The sequence below is a fragment of the Aotus nancymaae genome, unplaced genomic scaffold (genome assembly GCF_030222135.1).
Source record: "Aotus nancymaae isolate 86718 unplaced genomic scaffold, 86718_ANA_hifiasm-v0.15.2.pri h1tg000076l, whole genome shotgun sequence".
In the NCBI taxonomy this organism is placed as follows: Eukaryota; Metazoa; Chordata; class Mammalia; order Primates; family Aotidae; genus Aotus; species Aotus nancymaae.
This window is the reverse complement of record NW_026988491.1, coordinates 21,069,800-21,088,262: the sequence shown is the minus strand read 5'-3', so window position 1 is coordinate 21,088,262 and position 18,463 is coordinate 21,069,800. Positions and strand designations below refer to the sequence as shown.

Genomic DNA, 18,463 nt, shown 5'->3' with positions numbered 1-18,463 from the left:
TTCCAGTGCCAGCTTGGGGCATGGCACTGAGGGCCATCCCGGCACACCCTGCTGTGCCGAGCTGCTGTGCCTGGCCGTTCTGTGTGCTCAGGGGGTCCCAGGCTCTTGAGACATCCTCCCTGCCCCCTGCAGAGCCAGCGGAACTGGGCAGTAGGGACCGCAGAGCCGGTGGGCGCGCTAACCCTGGCTCCCATCTCTCCCCTTCTCTCTTAGGTTAACTGAAAACATGAGGCGGCTCAGTGAGTACCAGAGCTCTGCATGGCGCCCACGCTGCTCGGTGTGGGTGGGGCCCCTGGCGGTGGGCACTCTGGGATTCTGAGCCGAGCCGACTCTCCGGGGAGATGTTGTTGTAGGGGCTCCTGCTCTCGGTGCTGACCACTGCGGTCTGCTCTGTCCCCAGAGCGCGGTGCCAAGCCTGTCACTAACTTTGTGAAGAACCTCTCTGCCTTATCTGACTGGTACTCCGTCTACACGTCTGCCATCGCCTTCACCGTGAGTGGGTCCTCCAGGGGCCGGGTGGGGTGGGTGGAGACGTGCTGCCAGCCTTCACCACATGATCAGGCACCGTCCCGGGATGGGAGATAGCCCCCATGGTGCTTTCTCGGGCCCCAGGGACATGCTGATTTCTCCTTCTGTAAAATGGGTTCAGTGATGCCAATGCCCAGCTGGGGGTGACTTCAAGGATCAAAGATGTTGGATGTGGCCCGGGACTAGCCTGCAGGACCCCCACCCCAGAGTCCCCTCAGGAAAGGCCCCTCTTGGCACTTACCCTGTGGTGTGGTGGCCACGCTGCTGAGGGCCACAGAGAACTTGGTGCTGGGCCCGGGGCACCTGATAAGGGCAGAGCAGCACGAGGGGACCCGGCCCGGCCTCTGTGCGCCATGAGTCCTGAGGGATTGGAGGATGTCAGGGCCAGCATTGCTGGGGCCTTGGGGAAAGGGAGCCAACCGCCCTGCCTGGAACTGCCCTGTGGGACAGGAGACACACCATCTGTGTCTCAGGACTTGGTCTTCCAGGGGAGCCCCCTGACCTGGGGTGGAGGCTATGCCTCCAGCACGAGGAAGATACAGGCTGCCCACCCAGTTGCTGGGTCCTCCAGGCCAAAGAGCAGGTGTCCACAGCCTGGCACCATCCAGGGCTCCCACAGGCAGCTCTGTCTTGCCAAGTGGGCCCCTTGGGAGAGGTCCCCACATGACCTTGGCCTGGGTCAGGCTCTCCAGAAAGTCCCTGAAGCCTGTGGCCCTGTGCCTGCCCCAGGCACTTACTGCCCACCTGGGACATGGGCACTTTGTACACTCACAGATGAAGGATGGGTGCTGGGGCACCGGCTGCACCCTGGCCCTGGAAGGCCTCTTCTCCCGCCGCCCCTCACAGATGCTTTGCGATGGGAGGCCGTTGCTGCCTGGGCCCCAGAGGCCCCTGTGCCATGTCTCTTTCACTAAGAGATGAGCCCCAGACCGGCCCTGCCCTCAGGCCCCACCTCCAGCCCTGCCCTGTCTGCGCATCTGCTCCGTGTCCCGGGCTCCGTGCTGGGCACAGATGGTGTCTGGCATGAAGGTGGCCCTGGGCGTGGACCTGGCTCATCCTCAGCCAGTACTTGGCCACCTCACCCTGCCAGGCTGAATCCTGGTGATGCCCCAAGTCTGGTGCCTGGGAACCACACCTGGGGCGGCGGGACCCCTGTGTGGAACCCGCTGCCGCCTTCTGACCCCAGGACATGCTTCTCTATCCTCCCACCTCCCTGAGTGGCTCCTCGCTTCCACCCGAAGCTCTTAAACCAGGGAAGCAGCCCTTCCTCTGCCTTCCCCGTCAGACGGGCCCTCTTGAGTGTCTGGAGAGCTGGGGGTTGGCCTGGTCTCCCTGCTGGGGCCACTTGGTTGGGGGAGGTGGGAGGGACGTGCCTCGTCCTGAACCACACTGTCGGGGACCTGACACCCGTCTCTCATCCGCAGGTGTACATGAACGCCGTGTGGCACGGCTGGGCCATCCCATTGTTCCTATTTCTAGCAATTCTGAGGTTATCCCTCAATTACCTCATCGCCAGGTAGGTGAGCCGGTTTGTTCTGGCCACTCTCTCCCACCGTGTGTGTGGCTGTGCTGTCTCCTGTGTCTCACACAGCTGTAACCCCAGCTGGGTATGTCACGCACTGACGTTTCAGGGGCGGTCCCCTGACAGCCTCCGGAGACCCCCAGACAGGGTGGCTGCCCCCTCCCTGGTTTGCTAGAGATGGTAGTGGAAAGTTCCCAGATCCCCCAGCAGCTCCTTCCCCGGGCGGCCAGCAGAGCCCGTGCTGTTCAGCACCTCCCCGAACGTCACAGGGACTTCTCCTCAGCCTCAGTGGCGGTGAGTAGGAGGGTGAAGCCAGCAGAGCTCAACCCCCTGGAAGGCTGGACTGGGAACGAGTTTCAGTCTCCTGCAGACAGCACGCCCGTGTGACGGACACGTCAACCCTGGCCTGAGTCACGCCCTTGTGTCACTCCTTGTACCCCTCTGAGCACCCTCTTTCTGTGGAGGCTGAGGGGGGCTCTGGAAGCCCACACCCTGGGGCAGACCCCAGTCCTGGCACGGCTGGACCTGTCTTAGCCTGCGGTTACCCCCAGGAGTGAAGCTCAGCCTTGCACGGGGGCTGAGGGGGGAGCTGAAGTTTGCACTTCTATGCACTGTGTTTCTAGATGGTTTTCTGTGCCTGCCCCAGTTGGGTCATTTGAAAATGTTTTTGTAGAAATCACTTAAATACTCTGGAAGGGGTCGTTGGTACCCAGAGCTGGGCAGGATGAGCTTGGACCCTGGCTGATGCCACCCCGGCTGGCTGATGCTGAAGGGCTGCCCTCCCTACACCTCTGGCCACTTTTCAGTGTGTCCCCTGTGGCCAGAAGGGCCCCAGGGAAGGGGCTGCTGGGGGTGACAGGAGTTGTCTGCTCTCACAGCAGGGGGCTTCAGGGGGCCTTTTTCTCCCCATTGGGCAGCATAGAATGGCAAAGAAGGACTCCCTCCAAGCCCAGCTGGGCATGCAGGGCTGGTGATTTGATGCCATTCCCTGCCTCAGGTAGCACTGTTTTAAAGATATGTGTGTTTTCTGTTTGCCAGGGGCTGGCGGATACAGTGGAGCATCGTGCCAGAAGTGTCTGAGCCCATGGTAGGTCGCTGGAGGGTGCAGGGTCTCCGACTGTCTCCATCACGTCAGGCCTCACAGCCTCTGGGCGCCGCTCCAGGAAGCCTCTGGAGGAGGCCGTGTGGTCTTCCTGGGAGCCCTGCCCTGGCCCAAAGAGGAGGGGAGGAGGCCAGCCCCTCCCTAGCCCCGAGCCCAGGGAGGCTGCAGCCCGGCCCCCCTTGCTAGGCCAGGTTTGGCTGTGCAAGAAGCAGATTGCCTGGACCTGGCCTGTCCTAGCTGAGGCTTCCCAGCGAGGATGTGATGTGGCAGGGTGGGGGACATCAAGGGGCCGCTCTGGCCCCCACATCCCCCCCAGGTAGGGTGGTGAGCAGTAAGCTGGACAAGTGGACCTGTTCGCATCTGAGACTCAAGAGTCCACCTCTTGGAGGCTGCAGTAAGCCGAGATCCCACCCCTGCACTCCAGCCTAGGCGACAGAGCAAGACTCTGTCTCAAAAAAACAAAACAACAACAGCAAAAAACCCACGTCTGCCCTCTGCCTGACTTTGTAAATAAAGTTTTATTGGCACATAGACATGCCCATTCATTTACACATTGCTGCGTCTGCTTTTGCACTGCTGTTGAGTAGTTGACAGACCACATGGCTCAGGAAGCCAAAAATATTCACTACCTGGCTCTTTACAGAAGTTTGCTCTAGAGGGAGACCGTGGCCCATGGGGCAGGACCACCCGATGTGGGCAGAAGAGAGGCCTCGATGCCTCCCTTGGTCAGATATCTCAGTGCCTGTTTCTTGCGTGGAGCACAAGGGGTCAGGGGAAGCACCTAGAGGAGGCAGGCCATTGCCCGCCCAGTGCTGGGACCCGGGAAACCTCTGGAGGCTCTTAATGAATGGGAGGCAAGCAGGACCAGGGCTCCCATTGGCTGGGCCTCAGTTTCCTTGCCTGTAAGTGAGGGAGGGCAGCTGTGAAGGTGAACTCTGTGAGTCGGAGCCTCTGCTCAGCCACTGCAGGGGCAGCTCTGCCCAGCTCCTGTTGGGTGCGTGGAGTGAGGGGCACAGGATGAGATTTCACCCTCAGCCCAGAGGGGTGTCCTCCTGGTATCAGGTCCCCAAGGGACGTACCATCCCCTCTGAGCTGTGTGGGGACAGCAGAGTCCCTGGGGCTGGTAGGGCACCACACTGTGTTGTCAGTCATTTCTCTGAACTGTTAAATTTCAGTGGAAAATTCTCTTTCCCCTTTGACTGAAGGAACCTCCAAAGGAAGACCTGACTGTGTCTGAGAAGTTCCAGCTGGTGCTGGACGTCGCCCAGAAAGCCCAGGTACTGCCACGGGCACCAGCCAGGGGCGTGTCTACACCGGCCACAGGTGCTGGCCAGGGGTGTGTCTACGCTGGCCTCAGCTGGTGCCCAGGGAGGGCTGAACCCTGACACTGAAGGCCCAGTTTACCCGCTGTCAGCTGACCTGTAGTCACCCTGCCCTTATATGGTCATTACAGCAACTCTGGTGGGTGGAGAAGGGGCCTCCTGATTCAGCCTCTGCTGATGGTGGGCCAGGGCCTGGGCCAAGGCGGAGCTCCTAGAAGGACTCAGGCCTGGGTCTGCTGTTGCTGTGAGCACGGTCACCTCTGCCCTAGACCAGAGCTGCACCTCCCCTGGCCTAGGAGCAGCTGGGCAGGACACTGGGCTCTGGGTGACCTCAGGGCTGCCTGACCTGGGGGCCCTCCTGGCGTCGCGGTGTGACCGACAGCCCAGGCCAGGTTCTGCTGTAATTGCTGTTTTTCCTTCACGCAGAACCTTTTCGGCAAGATGGCCGACATCCTGGAAAAGATCAAGAAGTAAGTCCCTCGCCCCCAATCCCGGCCTGGTGGCGCCCGCCCGGCCTGAGCCTCCTGTCTCCTTCCAGCTTGTTCATGTGGGTCCAGCCGGAGATCACACAGAAGCTGTATGTGGCGCTCTGGGCTGCCTTCCTGGCCTCCTGCTTCTTCCCCTACCGCCTGGTGGGACTCGCTGTGGGTAAGAAGATGCTCCCGCAGCCTGTAGCATCAGGAGTGGGGACACAGGCATCTGCATGCCACCAGTGTCTGCTAGGTGTCTGCAAGAGCTGGCGATGCTTCCTCTGGTTTTTGTCAAAACGTTTCAGTTTGGAGAAGTGAAGCCCAGGACTGGTGATAGTTTCTTAAATCAAGCTTGCCCTCCTCTTCCAAGGCCCGAGAGTCTCTGCCAAGTGGGAGGAGCTGGAGGACCCAAGACTCAGGCTAGCAGGCCCTGGGGTTGTCAGGGAGTTGCCCTGGGCAGGACACGCCTCTGGGGGCGTCTGGGGGCTCAGGGGTGACAGTTACGGGGAGCCCGAGTGCCTGGTTTGAGGTGCAGGGCAGTTGGTTGTAACTGATGAGTTTGGTGACATCGCGTGAAGCCAAGGGTCACATCCACTAAATCACTCATCTGCAAAGCTGGAGGTGGGTGGGGTGTGGCAGCCCCTTCTCACCCCAGGAGGTGCTCATCCAGTCCTGCCCTGCGTGCTCTCTGCCCTTCCTTTCCCTCTTCCCTCCTTTCTCTTTTTCTTTCTTCTCTTCTTTCTTTCTTTTTTCCTCAATAACAACGATCCAGTGTCTGATGTGGGCCACACACTGGCATGTGGGAGCGAGGCCGCCAGGGTCCTGTCCTTGAGGGGCAGGTGGGGCTTGCCTGAGGCCAAGCAGGGCAGCGCATGTGGTTGTAGGAGCCACAAAGCCAGGGGTGGGGAGAGCTCCGTGCTGGAGTCGGGAGGTCAGACCCGGCCCCTCAGCAGTCTGGGGTTGGCATGCCACTTAGAGGAGCAGTGTGGGACTGTGCCTGTGTGGAAGAGCAGATGCCCCTGCCGCTTTTCCTGAGTGCCTTTGCTGTAATACAGCCTGACCCTAGCCCTGAGCCAGCATAACTGCTAGTGGGAGGACGGGCCTCTCGGGACTCAGTGGGGCTGGGCGCTGCAACAGAGCTCACTGTGGCCGTCAGGTGCCATCACCAGGAGGGGGCAGAGCCAGATTTGATCAGACCCTTACCCCGAAAATGCCCTGGAGGCCCTCTGGCTAGCGCCCAAGACTCTAGGCACTTGAGTGTGTAGGTAACCCCATGACCTCCCGCTGGACCCCTGGGCCTGGGTCCGGGGGCTGAGGCTCTGGAGCTGCAGTGCAGTTGGGCCCCTGGGCAGCTCCGGGGCAGGCCGCCCTCCACGGGGAACCTGAGGATGTGCACCTGGGTCTTGGAGTCCTGGATCTGTCCTGCCCTTCTTTTCTTCCCCTCCCCCTCAAGAATGAAGTCTTACTCTGTCATCCAGACTGGAGTGCAGTGGATGACAGATCTCAGCTCACTGTAACCTCTGCCCCCCAGGTTTAAGCAATTCTCCTGCCTCAGCCTCCGCAGTAGCTGGGATTACAGACATGTGCCACCATGCCCGGCTAATTTTTGTATTTTTAGTAGAGACGGGGTTTCGCCATGTTGGCCAGGCTGGTCTCAATCTCCTGACCTTGTGATCCACCTGCCTTGGCCTCCCAAAGTGCTGGGGTTACAGGCTTGAGCCACTGTGCCTGGCCCCTGCGTCCTTTTTTGTGACAACCAGGGTGGCTTGGGTTCTTGCGACCACACTGACATTCCACCACCACTGGGCAGCGCTGACCCTGCCAGGTGTGGGCCAGGTGGCATTCCTGGCTCATCAGTGCCCATGTGTCTTTTTGCAGTGCTAATGAGAGACCTGAGCTTAGAGGGGCCGAGGCTGCCTGCCCCAAGCAAGGATGGCCCCATCTGGGACTTGTGCCCGCTTGAGCTGAGCTGTCCTCATGGGTCGGGGCATCACATAGAGGGAGGCCTGGAGCTCAGTCCAAGTGAGTGGTCCTGGCCCTGCCCCACCCCACACCTAGCATCTTTCAAGAATCAACAAGTTGGTCGGGCATGGTGGCTTACACCTGTAATCCTTGCACTTTGGGAAGCCGAGGCGGGTGGATCACTTGAGATCAGGAGGAGTTCAAGACCAGCCTGGCCAACATGGTGAAACCCTGTCTCTACCAAAAACACAAAAATTAGCCAGACGTGGTTGTAGGTGCCCAGCTACTCGAGAGACCCAGGCAGGAGAATTGCTTGAACTCAGGAGGCGGAGGTTGCAGTCAGCTGAGATTGAGCCACTGCACTCCAGCCTGGGCGGCAGAGCAGGACTCCGTCTCAAAAGAAGGCTAATCGACAAGTTGAGACTTGGGGTCAAAAAGTCTGACTTGATTGATGAGTTTATGTGAAAATGTCCTACAAAGGCATGGCCTTATCAGTCCCCTTATAGCACAGATAGTTCATGGAGCTCTGACCCCGGGGCCCCTGCAGGGAGGGCCTGCCACGGCTGGTCTGGTCTGGCAGGCTGGCACTGTGGGCAGTGAGACAGCCCCCAGCACTGGGAGGGATGTCCAGAGAGACCAGATCTACCAACAGCTTTCGCTGCCCAGGGGTGTGCATTAGGAGGTGTGTGTGGGCCGGCCCTGCCTCCCATACCTGCGTCTCTTGCCAGGTGGGGTCCTGGGGTGCAGCCAGGCCCTTCTTCTCTGAGGTTGTGCTTAGTAGGGGGATGATTCCCATGATCCCATGATTGTGTCAGGTGACAGTGTGAGGGAGAAAATGGAGCTGGCGCAGGGGAGCCTGCGAGGAGTGGCTGGGAGCTGTCTAGGCAGCTCCCATGACCTAGTGGTCATGGGAGGCCTCTCAGCAGGGCTGGGCCAGGTGTAGGGGCACCCAGGTGAAGGAGGTCAGGTGGAGGGGCCTCAGATTCGGTGCCAGGTTTGGGAAGTTGGGGCAGAGAAGGCACAGTCCTGAGTGTTTTAGGCGGGTGGAGAACAGCCCTGAGCTGGGCAGAGTTGGAGAGAGAAGTGAGGGGCATTGGATGGTGGGGGGGGTCCTAGCAGAGCTGAGGGGCCGGCCCCCCGCCTAGGTGGGAGTGGGTGTGGTCTGGCCTGGAGAGGGTGTGGCCTCAGTGGGTGTGGGTGTGGCCTCAGTGGGCAGGGTCTGTGGTGAGAGTCTTGGGGTCTTTTGGATGTGGATGGAGCACCGGCAGTGGGGCCATGGGTCTCAGTGGATCGGGCCTGTTTGGAGGGCAGAGCCACCAGTTTGCAGGTGGGCAGGATGGGGTCAGGGAGGGCCTTGAGGAGATGCTCGGGGCGTTCCCTGAACTGTTGGGCAGGTGATGGTGCCCTTCAGTGCCAAGCGGAAGGTGGGGAGGAGCCTGCTGGAGAGGGGCATAGTTGCTGTGTGATTCTGTGGGGGAAGGTGTGTGGAGTGAGGGGCGAGGCCGGCCATAGGCTTCAGTATGCAGGGCGTGGCCCTCCGGAGGGGACTGTGCAGCTGGATGTGGCCCTAGGGGAGCAAGGCTGGTGGGAGGGGCGAGGTTGAGGACTAAGTGAGCAGCTGAACTCACATCCAAGCTCAGACTGGGAGGTGGGAGGGACCGGAACCGTCACCCTGAGTGGACGGGCACAGCCTCGGGGCTCCAGATGGAACAGGCCGTGTCCCCCGCTCTCAGGACTTTATGCTGGCATCAAGTTCTTCCTCATCGATTTCATCTTTAAACGCTGCCCGAGGCTGCGCGCCAAGTACGACACGCCCTACATCATCTGGAAGAGCCTCCCCACTGACCCCCAGCTCAAGGAGCGCTCCAGTGCCGCCGTCTCCCGCAGAGTGAGCTCGGACCCCAGCTTTGGGGGTGGGAGATCCCCAGGCCCACAGTTCTCTGTTCACCTCCGGCTCATTTAGAGGCTGTTTCTTCCATTTTATGGGGTCCTTAAGTGTGAGGGGTTTTTTCCCCCTCTTAGTAGGCACTGCTGTTTCTGAGGCCCATCCAGTCCCTCCCAAGCCCAGGGCAACACTGGGGACTGATCATTACTCCTGAGAGCCAGTGGAGCTGGGAGTGACCCCTCCGTGGGGGTGCCTGACCCCTGCCGTCCCTGACGGTGAGGCTCTGGCACTAGACCAGGCAACTTGAGAAGGGCCTTCCTTGGACCCACAGGCCCTCCAGGGGTCCAGCACAGTGTCCCGCCAGGGCCATGGGGAATGAGCGTCTAGATGCTCACCTCGGGGCCACTCAGATGAGAAGGAAGGGTTGCTGGGCTCTCCCCATTGAGGTGAGGTGGGGACCTGAGGCACGTCTTCCAGAATTCGATCCCAGCTTTCGGGAGGGTGGGTGCTGCGGGTGTGGGCGGCGGGCCTGACATCAACGCTGTGTGCTGTTGGCAGCTGCAGACGACCTCGTCACGGAGCTACGTGCCCAGCACACCGGCCGGCCTGGGTAAAGAGGAGGACGCCGGCCGCTTCCACAGCACCAAAAAGGGCAATTTCCATGAAATCTTCAATCTGACGGAAAACGAGCGTCCATTGGCGGGTATGTGGGCTGTGAATCTCAGACTGAAGGCTGGTGTGGGGACACTGTGGGTCGCCCTGTGACAGGCCAGAGGAGCCCTCCGGAAGGCGTTCACATCCCACTGCCCAGGGTCCCGGCAGGCAGCGCAGGAGCCAAGGTTCATGAGGACTCCACGGGCTACAGGGGATGAGGGCATGCGTGTGGGAGAGCTGATTCACCCTGCGGCACACCCCTGACCGCAGGCGGCCTGCTGGGGACAGAGTCCAGGGCGAGGCATCAGGGCCTGCAGGGCACTGGCAGGGGGTCTGCCCTGGTTCCATCATGTCTGGGGACAGGTGACTCAGGAATCCGGGGACATGTCACCCTTCCTGGGGATGGGCCAGCCTTCCCGAAGGGACCTCCTCTTAACCTAAACAAGGCACCCTGGGGTGTGTGATGAGGCAGCTGCGGAGGACTGAGCCTCATCCTCTGCTGAGCCGTGGCCCTGCCGGTCCTTGTGGAGGTGGCGTCCCGGGGAGCTGCCGGCTGTGCAGAGACTGCTGCTACTCTCTGCTCGGCCTGGGCGCCTTCACTTCACCAGTGCCTGGTGAAGAGGAAACATCTGTTTTCCACCCTCCGGGGCCACCTCTTGCCGGCGCACCTTCCTCTCGCTGTGGGTGTTACATGAACGCAGTGGGCGGATGTCAGTCTCTGAGAGTCAGGGCTCCCAGGTCCCCGCGTCGGGCCGGAGGCTGGGTATTTCCAGTGGAAAGCGTGACGGGCGGGCCTTTTCCCATTAGTGTGCGAGAACGGCTGGCGCTGCTGCCTGATCAACAGGGACCGGAAGATGCCCACGGACTACATCAGGAACGGGGTGCTCTACGTCACGGAGAAGTGAGTGTGGCCGCGGGGCCCTGCGTGGCTGCAGGGGAGGGGGCGCAGGAGGCTGTGTGGGCCCTGAGAGGGCGCAGCTGGCCCAGTGCAGGTTTTCCTGAGTGGTGGCCCCACCTCCCCCGTGCTCCACTCTTGCTGGCTGTCTGGGCTCCCAAGAGAAAGGTGTTGCCTCCAAGCCACACGTGGCCTGGGCCGGCACTGCTGTCATCCTTCAGGCCGGTGGGGATGCTGTCTCATCTGGGGCCCAAAGAGTTCTTGGAGGCGAGGGGCAGCCTCCCAAGGAGGGGACTGTGGGGACCTGCTAGAGCTGAGGCCCGGGTCCTTGCTGTCTGAGACACAACAGCCAGAAGAGGGCTTTGACTTCTCTGCTAGAACAAGACTTACCCTTGCTACACCCCAGAGCCCAATGTGGGAGTGGGAGAGCTAGCCCAGGGATGGGGTCTATTCTTGGCCTTGCCTGGCCCTCAGCCACCCTGTCCCCCACACTTGCAGTGGTGGCCAAGGCCCCACCTCCCCTCTGCTTCTTGCAGAGAAGGTGACCTGGACACTCCCAGCCAGAGCTCCAGGATGCCTGTGTTTCTCGCTGGGAATCCCAGGGGCCCGGTGTCATGGGAATGGCAGTCTTAGGTTTCACACAGAGCAGTGGCCTGGAGTGTTTCACAGGTCCTGTGTCTGGTGGGAAGGGAGCGTCGCTGTCCGTCCCATGGGGGGCTGAGGGGCAGCATCCCGGACTCCCCCTACCTGGTGGGAGCACGCTGTGGTTCAAGAGCCAGGCGGTGCCTCTGTCCATTCCCCTTCCAGTTACTTATGCTTCGAAAGCTCCAAATCCGGGTCCTCAAAGAGAAACAAAGTCATCAAGCTGGTGGACATCACGGACATCCAGAAGGTTGGTGCTTCCCCCTGTGTTTCCTTCGTCACCTTTTGGTTTTAGGAACAAAAAAGCCTCGGTCCATGAGGCTGGTGGGTTTCACTGGTTGCACTTGCAGCATGGGGGGACAGTGCCATCTGGGGGGGCAGTGCTGTCTGGGGGATGCTGCCATCCCAGGGACAGTGCCATCTGGGGGATGGTGCCATCTGAGGGGACAGTGCTGTCTAGGAGATGGTGCCATCCGGGGGGTGGTACCATCTGGAGGACAGTGCCATTTGGGGGTGGTGCCATCTGGTGGGCGGTGCCATGTGGAGACGTCCACCAGTGTCGCTGTAGCCCCCTTAGGGCCCACTTTGTATCGATCTCTGTGGAAATCCTGCCAGCCTCTGTCAGCATCTGGGCGGCGCAGCCACACTGGCCACGGTCCATTTCCTTGACTTTAGTCTCCATATCCCTGTGGGTCAGCCCCTGTCCTGGGGTCCACTTGTCTGGACTGTGTGTCTCAAAGTGGAGGGGCTGGGTTGGATCCCATGAGGTCAGGCGCCCAAGCCCTGCTCTGGCTGCTGGATTCCCCACCCCTCGTATCTGGGACCCTGCCCGCAAAGAAAAGTCCAGGGACCCTGAGCTTCCGCTTGGGACGCAGTTTTCAGGTAAGAGCTCAGATGGTTGCATCTGCTCTGGGCATTTTCTTAGCATTTTCCCTCGTATGCCATCACATGGAATGAGCAGGTGGACGTGCTGCAGGTGCCTGTGGACAGAGGCAGGCACGCTTGCCAGGGTGTCAGGGCCCCCAGCCCCCTCACGGCTCCGAGCATCCTGGCCATGTCTGCGTTGGCACGGCGGGCACTCCCAGCCCATGGCGGTGGTGGTCCTCTCCCCTACCCCGCTGTGGAAAAGTGTTTAGTCAGGTGACCAGAAGGGGTGAGTTCAGGGCTGGGGTCCTTTCAGTCTGCCTCTTGCGGTTGACAGTGCTGACAGACGCCCCTCCTGGTGCCAGGCCCTGAGAGTGAGTTCTGGGGCCCAGTGCCCACCATCAGTCTCCTCGGGGCTGCTTATCTCTGGCCTTCCTTAGGCCAGCTGGCCAGCAGTCTGGGATTGGGTGGGATGGACCCGTTACAAGTCTTGTGTCTCTGCCACAAAGTGAGGAGGTGCCCACAGGACCTTACCCTCTGTTGCTTGGAAGTCCCAGGTGCCTGTGTGTACAGTGGAGGAGGATGCCCTGGGCCTGCAGAGGTCTGTGCCTCCCTGTCCCCCAGGAGAGACCTGCGGTGACAGCCATGCTTTGTCTTTCAGTACAAGGTCCTGTCTGTCCTCCCGGGTTCAGGCATGGGGATTGCTGTTTCCACGCCATCAACCCAGAAAGTAAGTGCCGGGCAGGGGCCGCCAAGGGGTCAGTGTGGGCCCAGGGGCCTGGCTGTGAGCAGCCCTGGGACCAGCATGGGGCAGACAGCCGGTGTTTCAGTTTGGGCAACAGGCCGCAAAGCTGTCCCTCCCTCGAAGCAGCCAGAGCCTGGGGCTGCGTCCAGGTTGGGGTGGAATCTTGCCGGGGCCATAGAGTCCTGGGACAGACAGGATGTTGGGCACAGGGGTCCCATCTCAGTGACTTGGGAGGAGGGAGGCGCGGGCCTGGGGCCTGGCTCCCCTCTGCCGCTTGGCTCCGTTTTCCTGAAGGCTGGGAGCCTGGCGAGCTGGGTAGTGGGGGGACATCTGTCTTTTGCACCCAGACCCATGTGACTGTGTGCTGGCCTGGCCTGGGCTGGTCTTGGACTTCATCTTGGTCCTGGTCCTGGCACCAGCCTGGCTGTGCCCCGCTCACTGCTGGCATTTCTTCCCCGCCAGCCACTCGTGTTTGGCGCCATGGTGCACAGGGATGAGGCCTTCGAGACCATTTTCAGCCAGTACATCAAGATCACCTCAGCGGCAGCATCCGGCGGTGACAGCTAGTGTTGACTTGCCTGGGACGTTGCTGGAGTTTTTTTTTTAACAATTTGGTAGTGGAAACAATTGGACATCCTCATGAGCTTTTGCAATAATTCTCCTGGACCTGTGGTTCTATTGTGTTGACCTCTGCGTTTCATCGACCACGAAGGGGCCAGGGCTCGCAGGGACGGGGGTGTCCCTCTCCCATGGGGCACATCAGGTGCCTCTGAGGGACACCTGTGGACTAGGGGGACAGAGGCCCTCGGGGGCCCGTGGAGAGGACGTACAGGACCCCGGGCCCTGCCCTTCTCCATTCCAGCCTGTACAGAGAAACCTCTCTGGCCGCCCCAAGAGGCTCTCGCAACCTTGCGTCCTGCTCTCCAGAGGCCTGAAGCTCGTCCACCACCAAAGCCATAGCTGAGGAGTGCAGGGCCCCTCCCCCTGGGGACAGGAAGATATCATCGCGGAGGGACATGGGGGTGCTTCACCAACCACCGAGACGGGCCTGGCAGTCCTCCTTCCCCTTCCACAAGCCCATCCTGCAGCGTTTGCCCTCGGCGCCGGGTCAGGGCGGGGCACAGTGTCCCTGCCTGTGCTCTACACTCGCTCCATGGGAGCAGGAGGGTGAGACGGGCCTGCCCCTCGCCAGCCTCCAGGGCGCTCAGCCCCTCATCAGTGAGGGCACCTGCCGCTCTCGGCCTGAGCGCCGACCAGGAGATCTGTGGTGGGTGACCAGTAAGAACACAGGACGGCGTGCAGGCAAAGCACATCTTTCTCACACTTGGCTCTTTGGAAGGCCCAGGAGAACATCTGAGAAGGCCGTTGGGGGTGCTCTGAGCACTGTGGCTCGTCCGGCCCGTGGCCTCTAGGCTGCGGCTGCCTGGATTGGTGGGGGGAGGGGGCAGGCAGCAGCGCTCCGGGTCTGTGGTGGCCCAGGCTGCAGCCGCCTTTGGGCCGTGGGAGCGGCTCGGGCAGCTCCTGTGCCTTAGGGAGCAACTGTGAGCCGAGCCCAGAGGCTTGGGCCTGCACTGCCTGCCGCTGAGGCGACATGGTCTTCCCTCCCCTCTGTGCCTAGTCAGGGCCAGTCCAGCACAGACCCCTCCCAGCCCACGCCCCGCCCCCGGGAAGCCTGCGCTTCCTGGGAACAAGGTGGCATTTGTGGAGGGAGCACCCCTCAGGCCTGGTTTGCTGGGGCCTCCTGCACTGGGCTGAAGGGAGGGAAAGGAGGCCTGGGCCTCGTGGACGGAGGTGGCTTGCGCATCTGCTGGGGTGGATTCCGCAGCCCCCTCAGCTTGTCCCTTGGGTGTCGTTGAGATTGTTGTTTTTTGAAGAAACTGAAGATTATATTTTTTACAGAGAGCAAGCTGTTTTTCTTATTTTTATATCATTTTTCAGATGTAATTTTTACCTTTGCTCCAATCCTCATTTGCTGGTGTGGGTGAGGGATCCGGAGGCACGGGCTGGTTTCACCTGCTTCCTGGGGGCTGCAGGGTCACACGCTGGTGCCAGGGTGCTTTGCAGGGAGCCGCGCCGACCACCAGATTAAGCACACGTCTCATCCCGGGCAGCAGAACCTCTTCGGCTCTAGGCTGCACAGACGTCGGCATCCAGGTGACGAATGGGGGCAGAACCCACTCTGAGCCATGGGTCTGGCCCCTCGAGGGGTGCACCAGGGGAGGGGGCCCACCTCAGTGAACCCCACCTCGCTGCCTGAGGCAACAAGGCAACACAGGGTGGGTGCTGACCCACCCCCAGGGGTGGCTGTAGGGGCGATGTCACACCCTTCTCCCCTGGGCTGGGCTGGGTAGTGCCTGAGGGCGGGTCCAGGGCCTCGGGGCCAGTGAGCGCCTCTTCTTAGGTGCTGGGATTCTGTCCCCAAACGCAGCAGGAGGGCTCCCTGGGGCAGTTGGGGCTTCTTTACCAGAGTCTTGTGGTTCAGTTTGAGTCCTTTTGTGGAGAAAGGGAGATGAAAACTGACCACCTGCCGGGTGTGGCCGCAGACCTCCAGGGAGGGTCGGCTGCTGGAAGTGGGGAGCGGGAGGCCATGGCTGCCAGCACAGGCCCCTCCCTGGAGGTCCTCCGGAGCAGAACTCAGACCGGCGCAGGCTCTGGGCTCCCCGTTGAGGGAAGCTGTGGTTTTTACCAAATTGTGTCCATCTGGGCAGATGTTTAATTTCTATGACTAATCACTGAACTAGATGAATGTTAAATTTTTTATGTCTGAAGCCTGAGTCTATTTTGGATGTGTAAATAATCATTGCCAGTGTGACTTTTGTTCAACAAAAGGATTGTACTGTATTAAGAACCGATGAAAAAAATTCCCCTGTAACATTTTTTAAAGAAAACTTTCTTTGTTTAAAGAAGAAGTCTTGTATAAATTATAATTTTTATTTAAATAAACCTAAAATGCTTTGTGCTAAGGCTCAGGGCTGTCCACCTCCTTGGCAGGGCCACATGAATTGTAGGTGGCCGGACCCAGCCGGGCCACCAACCCCAGGCCCTCAGTGCCCCTTGGCAGCCCGCCACTCCCTGGGGCCCCACGGCTGCTGGCTATGGGGTGTTCAGGTACTGACATGGCCTGGGCGACACTGTGGGGTGAGGTGGGCTGAGAGGCAGAGTCCTGTCGGACGTGGGCATCGGACGCTGGCAGCAGGAGGCAGGACTCGAGTTCCAGAAGACAGGAGACCAGGTGGCGACGGGCGAGGCCTGCAGGGCAGGGCGGGGTGGGGGAGGTGGAGGCAGGCAGCGCCTTGGGGTCAGGGTGCAGGCTCTGGCCCCACGCCACTGTGGTGTCCTGCCTGCCTGGGGGTCCTGGATGGAGGAGTTTCCAGCAACACTTGGGGCTTGGTCTGTCCAGATGCTGATACTGGACACAGAATGGTGCAAGGACCTGCCTGGCTTTTGAAACCCCTGCAGTTGAGTATAGGCCTTTGCCAGGTACGTGTGGTGGTGCCTAGTCTCCTGTGCCTCAAGCCCACAGGAGCCCCCTAGGAGGCAGGACCAGGTTACACAGGGAGGGAGCTGGAGCCAGGCGGAAACCAGGTCAAGTGGGCAACTCCACCCTAAGGGGCACGGTCTCAGATAGTAGGACATATGCATACCCCATTGACATAGCCAGCCCGCAACTGATCCACTTACCCATCCACCCATGCACCCATCCATCCATTTGTCTATCCATCCACCCACCCACCCACCCATCCATCCATTTATCCATCCACCCACCCATCAATCCATTTATCCATCCATCTATCCATCTATCCACCATCCCATCCATCGATCTATCCACCATCCATCTATCCACTATCCATCCATCATCCACCCACCCATCCATCCATCCACCTACCCACCCATCCATCCATCCATCCACCCACCTACCCATCCATTTATTCATCTATCCATTCATCCACCCACCCATCAGTCCATCCATTTATCCGTCCATCCATCCATCCATCCACCCAGCCATCTACCTACTCCGCCAGCCATACATAGCAGGCCCTGTCCTTGGTGCTGGGACACAGCAGTAATGGGCTAGGAACCCGGCAAACACACCATCACATCCTTCCCAGCACACATCCATGCTGTGGTACCCACCAACCCTTTCCACCCACCCCTCTGTCCTCTGCAACAAGTCCTCCCCCTGCTCGCCCCTAACTTGGAACAAGGGGCCTACCTAACCTGTCGGCAGCCCACACAGACCCCTCCACACAGACTGGGGGCAGTCTGGGCCCGTGGCAGGTGTCACTGGAGCTGGGCCATGAAGGAGGTGGAGGGGCCGGCCAAGGGCTTCCAAGTGCTCAACCCACCCTCAGCCCACAGCCTCTGTGCTTAAAACTGACAACTTACCTGTTGTGTATATTTCATCATTTAATGTCAGTAAAGGTGCCTACATTGGCTCTATCACCATTTTCCGAGTGACGGTGATAACTATTTCAGTACAGTTGGTTTCCTTGGCAATCCTACGTGTTTGAGTGTGTGCATTTTACATTACTCGGGGGCATCTCTTAGCTGTACCTGGCTACCAGATGGGCTGTGAAACAAAGGAAAGGTCACACACCTGTGGGGCAGGCCTGGTGCCCTCTAGGACTTTTATTCTGGGGTGATGGGGTGCTGCAGAGCTTCCAGCAGAAGCTGGCACTCTGGCTGCAAATCAGAAGAGGGGTTATCCAGCGTAGGGGTGCATCAGGGACAGAGCCCAGAGGAATGAAAGTGTTGATGATTTTATTCTTGGACCAGGGTTCTCTTCATAGGTACTTGCTATGTGTTTTTAAATATTTAGTGGACGAATTTAATGAATAAATGAGTACATCAGAGAGGGCCACACATGGATCAAAGTGAGCAATGCTGGGAACCCAGGGTAGTGGTCTGTTCTGCACGCCCTGCAGAACTCCAGGAGGCAGCAGACTCTGGGATTATGAGCTCTAGTGGGGGCTGGAGGACAGCGTGCGCCACAGACTGTAGGAGCCACAGACTAAGGGCGCAGCCAAGGAAGGACCCCAAGACCCTGTCCTGAGTGGGCATGAGCTGGGAAAGCCACCCGGGGAAAGGGCTACAGGCTGCAGCCACCCAGCGCTGAAATCCAAAATCTGCCCTCAAAACCTCTGGAACCAGGAAGCCCAGCTCTGCCCTCCTCCAGGGGCCCTTGGGTTCGTGTCAGCTGGAAGGGAGATACCTGGGATCACAGAGGGGCAGCCGGGATGGGGCCAGAGCCAAGAGGCAGTGATGGGCAGCTGGCCCGCTCCCTCAGACAGGAGCTGGCCCAGGCCCCCGCCACCTCTCTGCTCAAATCTACCAGAAGTCACAGCTGGCATCGAAAGCTAGGGAAGTAGCTGGACGGTACACAGTTGTAAAGAAGATAATCAGTTGTTACTATTTGTAAATGGTATGGTGGTGACAGAAAACCCCCAAATTCACAGGGAAATTATCTTAATACGAGTGTGGAAGTTGCTGGTACAAAATAGAGTCAAAAGGGGAGGCCGTGAGGAAGCCCTCTTGGGCCTGCACCCAGGAGCACCTCAGGACTGCAGGTTCCGGATCCCCCACTGGCACGAGGGCACCCACCTGGGCACCCACCCAGTGATGGCCACTCCCGCAGTGAACAGCACTGCCTCCTGCCATGAGCTGCGTGACCTGTGAACTTCATTCTAGAGCAGCTCACGTGGACTTCTTTGCCTTTTAAAGTGTCGCTTTTATCCCGAACACCCCCCAGAATGCCTACCGGCATGGCACACATATCCCAACTGCAATCCCCTTGCTGTTCCCAAACAAACTGTTGGGAGAGCTCTTTGATGTCACTTTGGGTTGACAGGAGGCATGGTATCTGGATATAACA

General features: G+C 59.9%; 1 protein-coding gene across 2 annotated transcripts in view; it reads left to right on the top strand.

Annotated features, from left to right (window-relative positions):
• Positions 1 to 15,555, top strand: part of GRAMD4 (GRAM domain containing 4) — an 84,886-nt gene extending 69,331 nt beyond the window's left edge. For both annotated transcript variants that reach the window (XM_021668660.2, XM_064368234.1), the window contains exons 7-19: positions 214 to 239; positions 401 to 492; positions 1,953 to 2,044; positions 3,089 to 3,137; positions 4,358 to 4,429; positions 4,901 to 4,944; positions 5,013 to 5,122; positions 8,640 to 8,794; positions 9,350 to 9,494; positions 10,253 to 10,346; positions 11,148 to 11,232; positions 12,508 to 12,576; positions 13,054 to 15,555. In XM_021668660.2, coding sequence (XP_021524335.1) covers positions 214 to 239; positions 401 to 492; positions 1,953 to 2,044; positions 3,089 to 3,137; positions 4,358 to 4,429; positions 4,901 to 4,944; positions 5,013 to 5,122; positions 8,640 to 8,794; positions 9,350 to 9,494; positions 10,253 to 10,346; positions 11,148 to 11,232; positions 12,508 to 12,576; positions 13,054 to 13,158 — 1,138 coding nt within the window. In that variant the 3' untranslated portion in view covers positions 13,159 to 15,555. The remainder of the gene's footprint in view (positions 1 to 213; positions 240 to 400; positions 493 to 1,952; positions 2,045 to 3,088; positions 3,138 to 4,357; positions 4,430 to 4,900; positions 4,945 to 5,012; positions 5,123 to 8,639; positions 8,795 to 9,349; positions 9,495 to 10,252; positions 10,347 to 11,147; positions 11,233 to 12,507; positions 12,577 to 13,053) is intronic.
• Positions 15,556 to 18,463: the final 2,908 nt, after the last annotated feature.